Source organism: Vanacampus margaritifer, chromosome 4, assembly GCF_051991255.1.
Source record: "Vanacampus margaritifer isolate UIUO_Vmar chromosome 4, RoL_Vmar_1.0, whole genome shotgun sequence".
NCBI classification, from domain to species: domain Eukaryota; kingdom Metazoa; phylum Chordata; class Actinopteri; order Syngnathiformes; family Syngnathidae; genus Vanacampus; species Vanacampus margaritifer.
The window spans coordinates 1,836,809-1,855,000 of NC_135435.1; the positions used below are offsets into that span (position 1 = coordinate 1,836,809).

An 18,192-nucleotide genomic window follows, 5' to 3' on the forward strand; every position below is an offset into this window, starting at 1 on the left:
CTGTATATTGTAGCAACGAGAGATGTACACAATTGAGATTTAGAGGCTACTCAAACTTTTCTTAGTTTTTTTTTACTGCACATTAAAACTTTAATGTAACATCTGCTAGCTCTTTGCTAGCGCTAGCAGGTGCAGCTAGCATGTAGGTTACCATCTCTAGCACTTAACGTTTCCAATCTTGTTAAAAAAGCAGCATAAAACATAACGTTCAAACACATCAAATACGTTTCAATACATCGCCAGTATTAACGTGATGTAGTTTAGGATGGGGAAAACTTGCAAAATCACACTTATTTAGCATTATTCACCAGACTACAAACAATTGCCTTGCAACTTACCTCAGACGAGATGAAATGGGAGGAGTAGGTCATCGACAAACTTCTAAATTAGTGTCATTCAAGCGTCTCTCATTGACCACAGCACAGACAAGCAGAAAACGAACCAATCAGGGAAACGAGAGAAGACCACACCCAACTATCGTCAAGATTGGTTGCATTCCATTGAGATTGAATGAGAGACGCACACCTCAAAGAAGAGCCTCTCACGACTTAACGGTTGAAGATACAGATTCAAGAAATGGCTCGTTAGAACGGCAAGGGTTTGGGGAACACGAGCATGTTCTCATTTTCTTAATCGGATAAAAAATGACCAAATGAGAGCAGGTTGAAAACTTATGATTTATCAGAAATGGAAAGAGGAAGGCGCCTGAAATTAACATGGCAGAGATAGGCGAGGTGGTCCGACTTGTCCGAGCTTAAAGGGAAAATAAAGGTACTAAATGACACCTTAACCAAATAAAAGTTAGTTTGTCTGAAAGAAGACACTCGTGACTACAAAATGTGAGAATTTGACGTCTAGTGACAAAAGATAGTGGCCATGGTGACGAGTTGAAGTGAAATTTTTTCAAATACATTATTTGGTTCCCGGCACTGGATGGCTAATTAGCCAACAGAGTGTGTGAGAAAGCTAATTCAGCCACTGTCTTTGAACCCGAACAGGGGGGGGGGGGCTTTCATTCCTTAAAAAAGATTTCGACACTGAGCTAAAGATGGGAAAAATTCCTACAAAATGAGCTAAAATTCGTATCGGTCGGATAACGTATGCGCGCGCAGCGTGTCTTGGAAAAAGGTGCTTGAAGTGTGATTTTTTTCCCATTCATTCCCAATGGGGAGTTAATTTGGGAGTTTTTTGGGAATAGCGTCGCCATGGTAACTGGGAATTCTTAGAAAAATAATAGCGCAGCGAGTCAGATCGAGCCGCATCGTTTGATACCTCATTTGTGCCGGTGCGATGTACGGTACGGGCCGCATTTTAGCGGAAAAATCGCTGGAATAATATATAATAACTAGAAAAATTCCCGCGGAAATTTTGAATGGGACTGCTGACTCTTTGGTAATGAGCTGAACAGTTTAAAATTTAAACCACTGGAATCGCTCAAGAAATGTGGAAGTTAACCATAATCAACATCAACTAAAAGTATCTCACTGTCCCTGAAAATGTATTTTAAAAAATGTAAATGAGCTGAACATTTTAAAATTTAAATGACTGGAATCGGTCAAGAAATGTGGAAGTTAACCATAATCTAAAAATATGTCACTGTCACTTTAAGAGCACATACATTTTTGACTTGGAGACGTCACGCGCCCCACATTCCATTGAGATCGCATGAGAGAAGCACCCCTTGTACAAAAGCCTCTCACGACTTAACGGTTGAAGATACAGATTCAAGAAATGGCTCGTTAGAACGGCAAGGGTTTGGGGAACACGAGCATGTTCTCATTTTCTTAATCGGATAAAAAATGACCAAATGAGAGCAGGTTGAAAACTTATGATTTATCAGAAATGGAGAGAGGAAGGCGCCTGAAATTAACATGTACAAGACAGGCGAATTAGTCCGACTTCTCTTGCTTAAGGTGAAAATAAAGGTACTAAATGACACCTTAGCCAAATAAAAGTTAGTTTGTCTGAAAGAAGACACTCGTGACTACAAAATGTGAGAATTTGACGTCTAGTGACAAAAGATCGTTGCCATGGTGACGAGTTGAAGTGACGTCACGCACCCACATTGCATTGAGATTGAATGAGAGAAGCACCCCTTCAACAAAAGCCTCTCGCGACTTAACAGTTGAAGATACAGATTCAAGAAAGGGCTCGTTAGAACGGCAAGGGTTTGGGGAACACGAGCATGTTCTCATTTTCTTAATCGGATAAAAAATGACCAAATGAGAGCAGGTTGAAAACTTATGATTTATCAGAAATGGAGAGAGGAAGGCGCCTGAAATTAACATGTACAAGACAGGCGAATTAGTCCGACTTCTCTTGCTTAAGGTGAAAATAAAGGTACTAAATGACACCTTAGCCAAATAAAAGTTAGTTTGTCTGAAAGAAGACACTCGTGACTACAAAATGTGAGAATTTGACGTCTAGTGACAAAAGATCGTTGCCATGGTGACGAGTTGAAGTGACGTCACGCACCCACATTGCATTGAGATTGAATGAGAGAAGCACCCCTTCAACAAAAGCCTCTCGCGACTTAACGGTTGAAGATACAGATTCAAGAAAGGGCTCGTTAGAACGGCAAGGGTTTGGGGAACACGAGCATGTTCTCATTTTCTTAATCGGATAAAAAATGACCAAATGAGAGCAGGTTGAAAACTTATGATTTATCAGAAAGCAGTCCTCTCCATCCGCATGTTGACAGCATCCCACAGCAACCGCGCAAGCACCGGCATCCCATCGCTGTCACTGAGGTGTACCTTCCAGACATGATCAGAAATAAATATTATATATCTGCAAACATACTTTTGATAGGAGGAGCACTAATAAAATGTTTGTTTGTTTTTTGCAACAACTAATGTACTTACCCCGTCTCTACACCACAAGTGAAGCTGTGACAGCGGGAAGTGGCCAGCAACAGATAGGTAGCGAATACCTACAGTAACAAAGAAAAAAAACATTATTAGTTGAAGAGTCCCGCTGAGACACACCAATCAGATCAGGAGGTGACGTAAAGAAAAGTAGAACTTTGTGTGTGAAAACAATTTTCAACATGGAACGTACCCATAAGTGCTGCCACCCGGTGGTACTCCTGGCGTAAAAGGTCCTGCTGGGCCAGCTCGACGGTCAGACGAGGGGGGAAGTCCAGGACAACAACCTGCACAAAGTTGAAAAAAGTAAAATATACATCTGGAGCAAGATGAACTTTCATTAATATTCATCAACTGCTTAACTACGGTAAAAGGCTGAAATGTATTTTAAACCGAACATATTTGACATATCATGCAAGTACATACTTGAAATGTAAATGTATGAACTATATGAAGGAAATGTGTGAATTTACGTTGGGCCAGCGGCTGCAGACGGTGCGCAAGAACTGGCCAAAGTCAGCCGCTGCCTCAGCGATGGGGCGGCCCAAGTTGTTGCTGGGAGCCAAAATGCAGACCGCCTCGGGTGACCGAGGCAGAACAGCATTCAGCACCTCAGCACGCAACTCGGAGGCACTGGCACCCGGGGTGGACATCACGCCAAAAGAGAAATGTCCCTCCGGCAGCTTCACAACCCCATCGGCAATGGCTCGCAGGTGGGAGTCACCAACAACCAGGACAAACTATTAAAGAAAAAAAAAAAAGAAGTAATTGATTTTTTTTTTTTTAAGTATTTAAAAAATTTAAAAAAAGACAAATGAAGGTTCATTTGTTTTACAGGCAGTTTATTATAAAACATACCTTGTTGTCCTGGTTCAGTGATGGAATGACCAGTTTGTGCCTCCGCCCAGTCACAGTTGAAACTGGCCATTCCCGAACTCTGTGGCGCCAGCCAGTGCCTCTGCCTAAAATGATGCACACACCATGAATACCATGTCAAGTCTCACAACTTAAATTGCTGACAATGCACAGTACAAGTTACACTTTGAGTGTATATGAACCTGCAAAATATTGGAATTTTTTAAATAATCGATTGTAAAACTGCTGCAAAAGCAATTAAAATGATGACTGACCTGGTACCAGAGCCTTGGCACCAACAGAGGACACCTAAAACATAGACATTACAATTGTAGGCATGTGCAGTCACCTTAATGCAGAGTAAAAAGCAAACATAGGTTGTAATGGTTAAGTTAGTTTCAATAAAAATTGACCAGGTCTTTTGTACATACAAGTGATGTTAATTCAGGCCAGGTTTATTAATGAAATTATTAATCACGAAAGAGATTCAGGGACTTAACTGATACTTTTGTTTGTGTCTGAAATACAGTCACAATTGATCAAATTTGGTAGAATTTTCTGATCAAATACATGAGCAAAAAGGCAGCAGATTGTACCAGCCTAACTTCACAACAGCACCATCTACTGATAAATGTAATGTACTCCAACTACTGTCAAGTGTTAAAACAATTATTGGCTTGACATTATCATTTCAACTGTTCCTCCCACAGTCATGCAATAGACCAGGTCTGCAGTTATTAAATATAACATGTGAAATATCTGTGTCCAGGATAGGCATCTCACAAGTTTTTGATCAATGTTAGTGAGTTTATTTTAGACATCAGTAGTTTGAAAACTTCTTAGAATATTTGAAATATTGTAGAAAACAGACTTCATCAAAATTCTATTCAGAATTATTTTGACATGAATAAAGCACTGCACAAATCACGTCATACACTCTATATTCGTAAAACTGTGCCCTGATGAAGACAAGCTTGTGTTGAAACACGTTGGTAGTCCATTTTTAATAAAGGATTTTTTAACATTACTACTAGTGTCTTGCATAAACAGACTGCTTTTTACACAAGGCTTTTAAGCTAATTTTTCTGCCTGATTCTGTATTTGTAGGCTGAAATATTGTGTATTGCACATTAACAAAGAATTCAATAGAGGTAAAGTACATGCTGGGGTGCGCTGTTTGGGCTCAGTTCCAGAGCAGCAAGGTCCAGCTTCTTCCATTGGCGCTTGGCTGCGTCTGAACGCTTCCCCTTCCGCGGCATGCTGCTACAGCAAAGAAAAAAAACTTGCCATGACAAAGTCAAAAGTAAAGATTCAAGATCAAATTTGTAGTTAATCTCAGATGTGTATGAAGCATTAAAAACGTACACTTCCGAAATCCCTCATTGGCGCCGCTCCGCTACACCGTCGACACTCCACTCAACCCCCCAACCCCCCCCCCCCCCCCACGTCGACGACAGACGAGACAAAAGCCTTACTGTATATTGTAGCAACGAGAGATGTACACAATTGAGATTTAGAGCCTACTCAAACTTTTCTTAGTTTTTTTTTACTGCACATTAAAACTTTAATGTAACATCTGCTAGCTCTTTGCTAGCGCTAGCAGGTGCAGCTAGCATGTAGGTTACCATCTCTAGCACTTAACGTTTCCAATCTTGTTAAAACAGCAGCATAAAACATAACGTTCAAACACATCAAATACGTTTCAATACATCGCCAGTATTAACGTGATGTAGTTTAGGATGGGGAAAACTTGCAAAATCACACTTATTTAGCATTATTCACCAGACTACAAACAATTGCCTTGCAACTTACCTCAGACGAGATGAAATGGGAGGAGTAGGTTCTCGAGAAACTTCTAATTGGTGTCATTAAAGCGTCTCTCATTGGCCACAGCACAGACAAGCAGAAAACGAACCAATCAGGGAAAAGAGAGAAGACTAGATCCAACTATCATCAAGATTGGTTGCATTCCATTGAGATTGTATGACAGACGCACCCCTGGAACAAAAGCCTCTCACGACTTAACTCTTCAAGATACAGATTCAAGAAAGGGCTCGTTAGAACGGCAAGGGTTTGGGGAACACGAGCATGTTCTCATTTTCTTAATCGGATAAAAAATGACCAAATGAGAGCAGGTTGAAAACTTATGATTTATCAGAAATGGAGAGAGGAAGGCGCCTGAAATTAACATGTAAAAGACAGGCGAATTAGTCTGACTTCTCTTGCTTAAGGTGAAAATAAAGGTACTAAATGACACCTTAGCCAAATAAAAGTTAGTTTGTCTGAAAGAAGACACTCGTGACTACAAAATGTGAGAATTTGACGTCTAGTGACAAAAGATTGTTGGCATGGTGACGAGTTGAAGTGAAATTTTTTCAAATACATTATTTGGTTCCCGGCACTGGATGGCTAATTAGCCAACAGAGTGTGTGAGGAAGCTAATTCAGCCACTGTCTTTGAACCCGAACAGGGGGGGGGGGCTTTCATTCCTTAAAAAAGATTTCGACACTGAGCTAAAGATGGGAAAAATTCCTACAAAATGAGCTAAAATTCGTATCGGTCGGATAACGTATGCGCGCGCAGCGTGTCTTGGAAAAAGGTGCTTGAAGTGTGATTTTTTTCCCATTCATTCCCAATGGGGAGTTAATTTGGGAGTTTTTTGGGAATAGCGTCGCCATGGTGACTGGGAATTCTTAGAAAAATAATAGCGCAGCGAGTCAGATCGAGCCGCATCGTTTGATACCTCATTTGTGCCGGTGCGATGTACGGTACGGGCCGCATTTTAGCGGAAAAATCGTGGAATAATATATAATAATAATAACGACAAGAAAAATAAACCACTGTCCTAGGTAGAATAACAATATGTGCCTGCTTGCTCCGCGCGGAGCAGCAGCGCAGCTGCTGCTCCACAAGCAGTCCCATAACAACAAAAATAAACCACTGTCCTAGGTAGATAACAATATGTGCCTGCTTGCTTCGCAGCGCAGCAGTCCCATAATAAGCAGACATGTTGACTCCAGTTCTCCTATCAGCCCGGAAATATGATGTAGGCAGGTAATGATCTTGGACCTTCAGTTTTTACGACATAATGAGTAATGGCATGAGAACTTGCCTCCCTTTAAGACACACATTTTTATCTCCATGAGAACTTTTTTACAAATGTGTGTAACTGTGGTACTACTTACAATTATGTGGATGTTTCAAATGCAGTTTTTCCTTTTGTAACGCTCTCCTGCGTGCAAGGAGACGCCAGGACTCGCACAACAGTTTACTTTCACTTTCGCATTGGTCCGTTTTGCGTGCAAACGTTACACTTTCTTGACGTGCTTTTTTTCCGGAGAATAAAAAGCAAGTAGCAGACTGTACACACTTCCTCCGATGAATATGCATTGGACTCCATCTAACGTCTTCTACTGCCGCGTCAATGCTTCCCAACCACGGAGTCACCACCCTCATCTTCATCATCGATGATGATCATCGTCGTCAACAATGTGCTCTTTCAGCGATGCTTTTGGTCTTTGAAAAAAACGGCTCGGGCGTGAGCTCCTCGCGACCGGCCGCCATTTTTCCTTTGTCTTCCATTTTCATCTCCTGCTCGACGCTCTAGCTCCGCCTCTACTGACGCCCACCCGATCTTGTCAAAAGAGAGTCATCGCTGCCCTCTAGGGGCCAAAAATAGTCATTAGGCACAACAGACAGGCTGGAAACTTTCACCAGACATGCGGAAGGGTTTCCTCTACCCGTTTCAAAAAAAAAATAAAAAATCATTGGATGACGTCTTTTGACGTCATTGGCAGTGCTCCGTAGGTTTTTACTTGACGTCTTTAAACGTCAGTGGCAGTGAAAGAGTTAAGAACTTTTCAGTGGAAGGGGCATATCATATGAAATATAACCCTATGTGCCATAGCTATATTCAACAAAATGTGTCACGACGCAATAGCAGATATGTTTGTGCAGTGAAGTCATCTCCTGGTGAAGGTCCCCCCCATGGAACAGTGCCTCGGAAAGCACTTAGCATCCTCCTGGAACAGACAGCCGGGGCATCTGGGTCAGCGGCTTAGTCAACCCCCTCGGTCGGGGTCAATTGATGTGATTGATGAGCCTGGGACCACATGTGGATCACATGTGGCGGATGTGGCCCCCATTGTGATGAGCAGCAAAAACCAGATCGATCATTCCTTCACCAATCTGTATGCAAAATCATTTTCATTTAGTCACTTAAACATACATAGTCTTCATTCTTTATATTGAAAAGACCACCTGGTAGTTTTTGTTAGCAAATGTTAATTGTTTAAGTTCTGTAGGTCCTGGAACGTGCTGTTGGACACGGAAAAAGTTATTTTTGTTGTGGCATTAAAACAGAATCCGTTTAAAGACATTTGCACATTCAATGACACAATAATGAAAGTCTTGTAGCCAATTGAAACTTTATGAGGCCAATTGTTTAATATTTCAATTTTTCTTTAATGTCCTTGAGAGCAGAGATAATATACTAAATCAAATATGTTTTAATCTCAATGCCTTTTCTATATCTTATGAAGTTTTGTTTTTTCAAATGAGTTCGTCTGATCCAATATTCCTAGGAAACCCTTATGATGGTAGATAATGATTAATCAAAAATTTACCTTGATATTTACTGTTGTAGATTTAGCATAAATGTGCTATTTGTCGTACATCAAATTTCTGTATTTTTGACGCTGGTTTTTATTATGGCAGTGTAAATCATTTAAAAAACAACATCATCTTAACCCAGAACGCTCACGTCCGGCCGGGGCCATGAACAGTCTGAGAAGAGATTTATATATATATACGTATACCTTTAATAAACACTGCAGTCCTGCAGTTCATTTTTAACAACTTGTCTCATGAAAAAATGTCACCCAGGTGTGTCTCAATGTTCCTTCCACACCTAAATGGCATATTCCATGGGCTCTAGAAATTATACTTTTCAATTTTTTCTGAAATTGAATATACTTACCTTATTTTCCCCATGAGTGTCTTTGCCAGCCCTTACTTTTCCTCCCATGGTCAAAGTCCAATCACCTCAATTCTCCTCCTGTGAATTTATTCACTCACATACTGTAGAAGTATCACTTCATTCACTCACATACTATAGAAGTATCACATCATTCACTCGCATACTATAGAAGTATCACATTCAGACTAACTTATATTCCTACATTTATTTAATTCAACATGAACTACTTGTGCATACCTTCCTTGCGACGATACGCACAGACAGACCAGTAACTGACTCCCCCATCTGATAAGGATCAACTTTGATCATTTCACACCTGAATGTGAACACTGCAGCTGCTTCCAAATTGCTACTTCAAAGAGGGGAAAAAACAGACACCTTGTGTCCTGTTGATAAGAAAAACCAAATTGGGGCAATTTGGCCAACACCAAAACTACAGGAGCAGATCCTGCTTAGCTTGCAACAACAATTCATGAAAACAAAAGCCCTTGAGGCGCAAATTTGAATTATGTCCAGGCAACACAGAGTGAGGAAAAAACAAACTAACTGTAAAGTAAGATAAAAGATCAGAGGGACCTACTTTAAACAAACCAAAAAGTAATCTTAAAATGCTAATTATCCTCACCTCTTGTACAGAGTAGTGGGGCTTGTAAAACACAGCAGGCAACTTTGCAGATCATGACCCAATTAAAAAATCACAGTGCTGCGACCTTAATCAAAAATTAAAAATTTAACCAGCAAATTCGCCGTAAGTGTTCCACATCTGAGTCCCAATTCACAAGCCAAAGTTATAAAAGAGAAATGGGCAAAAAATTAGAAGACCAAATCCAACAAGCATCAAATAACGGAAAATATAATAATAAAGATTGAAATAAATTTTATCCTACCCTTATTCACATAAGCCGTTCTCAATTTCCGAAACTGCGTTGCTATAGATCACATCTCCTTTTCCGACACAGTACACAGTGCAAATGTACCCAAACAGACCAAAACATGACTCAAGGAGCTGATCTCAGATGCCTCGAGAACTTTGAGTCAACAACTGGAGTTCATATTCCTTCCTGTCCAGCAGATGGCAGCAGTTTATGCAGGGCAAAGTTCAAAGCAGGCCTTAGCTGTCACTGGAGACCCCTGACAGTTTCATCAGGACGGCTGTGATGAGAGTTCGAGATGTCTGCTCAAAGAGTTGATGGACATTTTGCTCAGATAATTCATAAGAGTCATTGAACAGTCATATGACGAGCGGATATAGTGTACCATCCTTATCGCAGTCTGTTTGACCACTTCCCCTCCCGAAAGTGGCCTTCTGTGCAGCTTGCCATCCACTCTGTGCACCAAGCAGAGTAGGAGAACGCTTGTTCATATTTCCAACAGCCAGGTTATTCCAGCACGTTTGTTGAGACGCCCAAGAACAACACCTCTCGTCAAAGATTGAACCTGCCTGAAACATTTATACACTCGGAACAGACAGAGGGAGATGAGATCATAGCAAGAGAATCCTATCTGCTTGTTGTAATTAAAAAATAATAATTTTCTCAAAAAATATGTATTTTGTAGTTTTATTTAAATGTGTTCGCTACACTATAGCAAGTGGTATTACTATATTTACGCATATGTCTACCATAGACTTCTTCTTCATTTCATGTTACCTCAAATTATGCTTAAAATGTGACAGCTCACAGTGAGCGCCCTCATGGGGAAGTTCTCTAGTCTCCAGTATCTTATCTGACATGTCTGAATGATGGAACTTAATCTTTTGATTTTGGTGGAAGAAGCAAGTCTTTTGAAGTCAAAGGACTCAAGTCCAAGTAAAGTCACAAGTCATTATTGTTAAAGTCCAAGTCGAGTTGTAAGTCTTTTAACATCATGTCAAGTCGAGTCTAAAGTTGTCAAATTTATGACTATAATCCACACCTCTGCTCACGAGTAAACAGTACATGTATGTCACTGAAATAAGTTAGTATTCAGCATTGTCTTGTATCATTATTTTTAATATACAAGCTCAAAGCATAGTAAGAAGTACTATCAGGAGATGTGACCTTTACGATGCATAATAAGGTTAATATTTTATGCCCCAAAAAAAACAAACATGATGCAGTCAATATTTAACAAATTTGGCACAAGATGCAGTAAATATCAAACACATTTGGAGGTTAAAACCAGGGTAATATGTTTAAATTTACTTCTAGTAAAAGTAGTCCAGACAGACAGTCGTTGACTTTCTCCTCGGCCACTTTCGGGTCCTCCAGGAGGCGCAGTGTGATTTGTTAAAAGTAAGCTCACCGGTATCGGACGTGTTCGGCTCAACCAGGATGTCTTTGGGCTTACTTTCGCCAAGCCCGAGCGCCGACTGTCAGGTGTGGGCTTACTTTGGCCTTACTTTGTCGCTAACATCGGCGTGCAGGAGTAGCTCATGGCTCATGTCATATTTAAAATTGCTCTGTTCCTCCTTACACCTGAGTGCCTCAAGATATGCGGCAACAAGTAATCGTCTGTCATTGTTGGCAATATTTAACATGCTGTATATAACAAGGTTTTGACGTTTTCAAAGGTTTGCTAAAATTGAGATCAGCGCATCTAAACCCATCATTCCATTCCGAGAGACAGTGGTGCGCCCTCCAAAAGTTGATATGGTGAATGAAGATCTTGGAAAGCAACAAAAAGTGGCTGTCATTCATCAGGTGGGTGAACTACTCTGGTATTGTGTCTGAGTCGTGGCTTGTTTGGTACTTGTCCACAAGAAAATGTGCCTTTTTTTTCTTCTTCTTTTTTTTCTTTTTTTTACTGTTTAGGTCAGAAGTGTCTTGTTTTGAAAAGTGATCAACTCACTTCAGTCTGTGATTATTTTTCACCCTTGTCACGTTCACAATTGTAATGAGATCTGTTCTGATTCAAATCTTCAGGGCGATAAAGCTCAGTTTTCCAAATGATTATGTGATATGAGGATAGAATGGACCTTATTCAACTTTATTTTATTTTTAAACTTAAACATTTTAAACTTAAATGATTTTAATTAGAAATGTTATATATTGGTCCTTCCAGTTCATGAAAATATTTTCCCATGAAAGTTATTGATTTGTCATGAATGCAAGCACTGTAACATTTCAGGTGTGATTGTCAGAATTGTAGACAGTATGACAATATGATAGTATTAAAGAAGTTATAGTCATCATATGTGTTTTCATATATGTTAGGTAAAAGAGGAAGGTTCTCATGGTCGTTCTTCAGAGACTCTTCATGTTGACAGCAGTGGTTTAGTCACACTCACTACTTCAAATAAACTGGCCACTGTCAGCGTCCGTGCAATCCCCTTGCCACAGGGTAAGATCTAAATATGCACCTATTATTGACTTGTTGTATATAGCCCTCACTAATCTTAAAGTTGGCTCTATGTTTTTTGTTTGTTTGTTTTTTTACTTACTGCATTCATAATACTTTTGATTAAAAAGTTGAATCTGTCCTTCAGTTTTATAGGTTAATAGGTAGTTTAATTTCTGTCTGTTCTCCTCCAACATGGTAAGTGTATTATCTTTTTGCGTTGTCTGATTATCTCGCTCTAATTTACGAATTTTGTTTTCTAACTGCGTTATTTCTGCAATTCTCTCTTTCTTTAAAGTAGAGCAGATTGCGATAATGTTACCTCTTAAAAAAACACTTGTCTGCCTCCCATAATATTTTTGGGGACACTTCATTATTATTGTTGACTCGAATATATCAGGCATCTTTGCAATTTTTGTTTAATTTTGTTTTTATTTAGAATTGATACATTGGCTCGCCAATATTTGAAGCAATATTTGGGCTGAACTTTAGCTTTAGACTCACTGGGGCGTGATCTGATATAGTAATTGCGTCAATATTGCATTGAATAGCTCTAAAGGATTCCACCGCAGAGATCAGGAACATGTCTAGTCGCGAAAGGGTAGGTGAAATTTTGCCCTTGTATTCCTTTTTTTTTTTAAATTGTTTTGAGAGAGAGCTTAGTATTATTCATTCGGTAATCTTACCGATTCGACATCATTGCTCTCTCTTTTCTTTTTTGTATGTGCGAGAGTACACCCTTATATTCCTGACTTTTAGTTGCTTTACGACATCACGCGCAGGCATTCTCCTCTTCTGTAACTCAGGTGAGAAGTCATTGTCAAAGTAGATCTGAATTCCGTTATACATTACTGTCCTTTGCTCGCATGCTTTTCGTAGTATGGTTTCCTTGACAGAATAATCAACAAATCTAAGAATCAGAGAGCACGGGGCGGCTTTGGGATCCTTGGGCTTTGCGGACAGACCTCTGTGTGCCCTCTCAATGACAATGTCGAGCTCGGGGGAAAGTTGAAGAGCGGATTTACGCAATTCCTGTACGAAGATCTTAATATCTCTTCCCTCACTCCCTTCTGGCACGCGGTAAATTATCATGTTGTTTCGCCGTAATCTATTCTGCATGTCCTTGCAGCATGCCGTCAACTCTGCCGTGTCCTCATTGGCAACGCCCTCTGTTTTCAAAGTTTGTGTATGGCCCTCCTGGTTACCTTTCCTCAATTTCTCGAGCTCTGCCAGTATTTTTGACTCGGAGTTATGCATGCTATCCTCTGTAGCTGCAGGTCCGCCCGAGGCTTGTTTCAAAGTTAGTTGTCTCAAGTTATCGCGTCTGTCTTTATTTTGGTCCTCTTTTTGCGATCCTTTAGTACAGTCGGAGCACGGTCTTCTAGCGGCTGCTTGGAACATGGCGTCACCGGAAGTCCGGAATAATAGCATTTCATTTCACACATTATTTAAGACACATTTTCCCCAATTGAAATACAAACAAGTGTAAATATAGCGCAATTGCATAAGTGACACGGCTTGAAATGGGGAAAAAAAATAAAATAATGGCCAGGTAGTGTTTTCCCTGCTAGGTCTAATTGTAACATAACAGCTTAAAGCTTACTGAACAAATACAAAGTAACACAAACCTTCAGAGGTTTCTCCTGTGTGATTGATGCTTGTGTCGGAGAGGCGAAAAAACTTCACCTTTGGTAGCAGCCAATTTGTGGCGTCATGCTTTGCACATCACAGTCAAATATGTTGTTGTTTCCCCACGATTGTTTACGCAGTGGGTATTTTGCTGTGAATGTCTCTTTTAGGCAATCAGAGGGCCGAGAAATTATTGGCTTGCCGTTGAAATATGCACGCCCTCTCAACGAGACAGACGCACCTCACGGCCGCTTTTAGCTTAGCGGTTAGCCTTGCAAACACACATCAACTCAGTGGAGAGTTGCGAGTTACGACAAAATAACCACTGCGGATTGTTTATCTTGGCCAAACAATACGCGATCACTTCCCTATCATTCAACTACTGTCTGCTTTTTTTATTTTTTATTATAAGGAGTACGTCTACTAACGAGTGCTCCAGCAATGCTTGGTTGAAAATTTTCTCACTTTTACTCCAGCTGTTTTCCTGTTCTCTCATGTGTTTTTAGCCTGCGCATATTCGGCAGTGTGTTAAAGCTCTAGTGTTTCCTCTTAACTTTAACGGTAACAGTTTTCCTGCGTAATTTGCGAACAATTGTATTTTGCATCGTACCTGACCTCTTGTAAGCAAACAACCTCCACACGACCAAGGTAGCTCCCACTTTTGACACTAAATCCTCTTTTAAGGCTGAAGACGCAACATAACTGGCTGCTCACACTCTCCGACACTGTTGTTATGCAGCAGCGAACAACAAATGTACATCCAAATGCATACATAGATGTATGATGTTACAGATTACGTCATCACATCAATTTGGCAATATTTCACATTTTTACCACCCATAAAAATACACCGGTAATGTCGTAGAAGGTATGATATGGAACACCCTTTTTCTCAACATTCAAAAATTGCTACTCAAATTAAATAATCAATTAGCAAAACTGCTTTTGAAACAAAGAAAAGTTATTTTGAGCAGTGTGTATCTCACATGTATCTAAATCATGTTCAGAATACTTATTTTTGTTATCATTAGTTTGGATTAGATTAGATAGCCTTTATTGTCATTATACAAAGTACAATGAGATTTGAAGCTCTACCATAAAGTGCACACACAATAGATAGATAGTAAAAATACATACAGTAAAAATAAAATAGGATAGAAAATAAATAAAACCAATATAAAACTACTGTATCCACTATACATATTGCTGCTCTTGTGCAATGCTGGGGCAGGTTGGAAGTAAAACGGTACACTAGTTAAAAATAAAGTGATTAGCAGCAAGTGATGGAGATAGCAATGACAGTACAAGTATACAATAATATACCATATATGAGTGTTGTTCCGATACCGGTATTGGCCCCAGATGCCGATTCCAATACCCAGTTTTCCAGTATGAGCCGATGGTGATACCGTACCGATACCTATTTTTTTTTTGTTTGTTTTTTTCTCAACATAAAATACTGCCCTGCCATTGGTTCAGAGCATTCAAGGGCCAATAGGATATCTTGGCTCGGCATGCAGTGAACACGTCACACATCAGTGAATATCGTGCACACGCAGTACACAAGATGCTGCATCCAAAGTCCTATATTAGCATCTGAATTAATGGTATTGGCATGTTACTTGTTAGAACTTGTCGATGCCAATACCACTGTTTTAATGCAATATTGGGGCCTCTCCCGATTCCGGTATCGGAACAACACTAGTTATCATCACTCCTGTGTATCTCAGCATTTGTGATTATGCAGTGCTAACATGAATCATTTCTTTCAGAGGTGACATGTCTTCTAGAGAACAGTTCAGCAATCCTTCGAACTCTAGAACAAGTCAATATGTCTTTAAAGGAGGGTAGGCATCTAGACATTAGTGTTCAAACCTTGGAAGCCATTGCTGACCTCAAGACCCAACTGGAGAGCATGCTCCAGGGAAGGAAGTGGAAGAATGCTGTAGAGCATATCTGGGCCTTTGGACCTCGCAGGTTTGTAAATGACTTTTTTTTTTTTTTTTTCCTGATGCAGTTGTGATAAAAATAGGAATGATTTTGGTATTTTCAGGTAGGCTACTGTATAACGACAGGATTTACAATTGCCTATCTCTATATACATTCTGGCTTTAGTTTCCCAACTTTAAAATTAAGTTTAGTCATCAAACAAATGTAAATATCAGATAAATATAACCCAAAATAAAATGCATTTTTAAAATGGTGATTTTATTTCTTAACAAACTGGTTGGGCCACCAATCAATAAATAAGGAATGAAAAAATACCAAGTGAAGGTTGACTTGCTGGTGTGTTTTGGTAAACTGCAAAAGCAGGCAGATGCATAACACGCTAACATTTGCTTTTGTTTGAAATTATTTCAAAACAAAATGCATTTACTCTAACACTCAAGCATAAACTTATGTGCATAAAAACATCCCTCAAAGGATGCCACTTTTCACTCCAATATCAGTGTTGCCTTGGATTCACACACATGACATAAATGGCAAAAATAGAAGACTTCCACAAGTGGCCTTTCAGTGAGAAGATGGGTGAATCCTGTGGAACACTATACAAATGTCAAATCTTACTAACTTGTCATTTAAATTAAATGCTGACAATACAGAATGCTTAGCTTTATATCATAGGTGTCAAACTCCGGTCCATGAGGACCTGAATCCTGCAGGTTTTGGATGTTTCTCTTCTCCAACACAGCTGATACTGTATATGATCAGCTCATCTGCAAACTCTGCATAAGCCTGATAACGATCCTGCTGATTGGAATCAGCTTGTGTTGGAAGAGGGAATCCTCCCTCCAAAACCTGCATGACTGCGGCCCTCGAGGACCGGAGTTTGACACCTATGCTTTATACTGTAATGGCAGTGAGGTTAAAAACCTTCAATTTGCAATCCAGAGGGATTTTTTGGAGCTGCACATGGACAAAATTGTTCTCTGATTCACTAACATGCACGTGGTGGTTTAATGTTGTTGGTATATTGAATTCATGGGCATGGTAAGAACATTTTAATATATTTTTTGTAAATTTGTCCCATTGTTGCTGCCTTTATCTCAGACCTTTCTCTCTTGCTTGCAGACCTGTATGAGTCGCAACAGGAAAGTCGAAAAAAAAAGAAGAAAAAAGAGTTACAAAAATACATGTATTGCAGTTTTGCAATCTTTTCTTGTCTGCTTTAAAGGATCTTTGTGCAGTTTGTCACTTTTTTACTTGTGACTGCCACCTCTGGCCCAAAGCATAACTGCAGCATCTGTGTCAGAATTGTTCATGGTGCGCGCGCGAGTACCTGCACGATCTTCAGTGCACGCCACATGTCCACTACTCCGCGGGGACGCACATGACGTCACCCTCCACCACTCCACCACTCCCCTCCCAAAAGAAAGTGTGGATCCGCACATTCTACTATAACTGGAAGATTAAGTGCAGTCAGAGTAAAACAGGGCTCTTTGTGCTCATCTGGGCATTGGTGGAGCATGCATGAGGTAGAAAAAGCTTCCACAAACTTGTACAGTATATTAATGGTCTTACAAAGCCACTTCACCATAGTGAGAAGTGAAGCCAACGGCGGCCATCTTACGTTGCCCACCTAACTTGAAAATATTGATTTCCCTGCAACGTTGTCTTTTCTCCCTGTACCAATAAGTCTGCAGGTAGCGCTAGATGCACATTTCATTGGTAAGTATGCAATTATACATTTTGTCTGCATTATATTGTAAGAGCCATGGCCCAGATAATCCTATCTTCTCAAAAATGTACATATTTGATGACAGTCCGTCCAGGCCTGAAGGCGTGTACAAACTTAATTTTTCATCGTAGTGCCATCTACTGGCAATAGCAAATACATGTGTTTTTCTTTGATGTTTGTCTCCTAGCGGGTGAACCACATCAACCTCATATTTGCTCGGAAGAGTGTTTAAGTCTCTCACAAAGTTGAAATGCAAACTTTGTGACTTTTTTTGTGAAACGCTGTTGCTGTGGCAGCACATTGTTCGTCCCCCCCAGCAAAAAAAGCAGAATAAAGGATTAAAAGAAGAACCCTCACTCTTCTCGTCAACATTTCGCCTGTCTTCAGCGACCCCCCCCCCCCCTCCCCTTGATTGGGTGGAGGGGTAAACATTGACTTTCCGCTCAGAAACGTCCCTCTTTTGGCAAAACTCAACAAAATGGAAAAATATAGGCTGGGGTGGTGGTGGATGATGACAAATGAACACCACACATTAGCAGAAGCTCAGAGGTGTTGATTGAGAAGGATTTCATGTGTATACATCCCCAGTGTTTATGAAGTGTTTATTTCTGAGTGAAAACTTAAGACCCCACCTTTAACAGAAGAGGCACAGTAACTGACAAATGTATTTATGAATCTAAATAAGGGGATACAAATGTTTCAGATAAATTGATTAAAAATATGTATATACACTCTCAATGGTGTATGTATATATATATATATATATATATATATATATATATATATGTATATATATATATATATGTATATGTATATATATATATATATATATATGTATATACTGAGGAAAATAAGTATTTCACCCC

The 18,192-nt window shown here is 39.8% G+C and overlaps 2 protein-coding genes across 6 annotated transcripts in view; one reads left to right on the forward strand and one right to left on the reverse strand.

Moving 5' to 3' along the window:
* Window positions 1-18,192, forward strand: part of efl1 (elongation factor like GTPase 1) — a 146,044-nt gene that overhangs the window by 110,749 nt on the left and 17,103 nt on the right. For all 5 annotated transcript variants that reach the window (XM_077562808.1, XM_077562810.1, XM_077562812.1 and 2 more), the window contains 3 exons: window positions 11,252-11,381; window positions 11,895-12,021; window positions 15,420-15,624. In XM_077562808.1, coding sequence (XP_077418934.1) covers window positions 11,252-11,381; window positions 11,895-12,021; window positions 15,420-15,624 — 462 coding nt within the window. The remainder of the gene's footprint in view (window positions 1-11,251; window positions 11,382-11,894; window positions 12,022-15,419; window positions 15,625-18,192) is intronic.
* On the reverse strand, window positions 2,644-5,142 carry LOC144050623 (uncharacterized). The gene is made up of 7 exons (XM_077564033.1): window positions 4,883-5,142; window positions 3,998-4,031; window positions 3,726-3,829; window positions 3,341-3,607; window positions 3,061-3,154; window positions 2,865-2,932; window positions 2,644-2,756 (listed from the first exon to the last, which is right to left on the reverse strand). Exons 1-7 carry the CDS (start codon window positions 4,979-4,981, stop codon window positions 2,667-2,669), a joined length of 756 nt encoding a protein of 251 aa, XP_077420159.1. The 5' UTR covers window positions 4,982-5,142; the 3' UTR covers window positions 2,644-2,666.

Excerpts from the sequence above, each read along its gene's own strand:
- LOC144050623 (XM_077564033.1), bottom strand. The coding sequence starts at position 4,981 with ATGCCGCGGAAGGGGAAGCGTTCAGACGCAGCCAAGCGCCAATGGAAG. Across the intron at positions 3,155-3,340 it reads TCTGCAGCCGCTGGCCCAAC|GTTGTTGTCCTGGACTTCCC; the intron begins GTAAATTCACAC and ends AACTTTGTGCAG. Across the intron at positions 2,757-2,864 it reads ACTTGTGGTGTAGAGACGGG|GTACACCTCAGTGACAGCGA; the intron begins GTAAGTACATTA and ends CATGTCTGGAAG.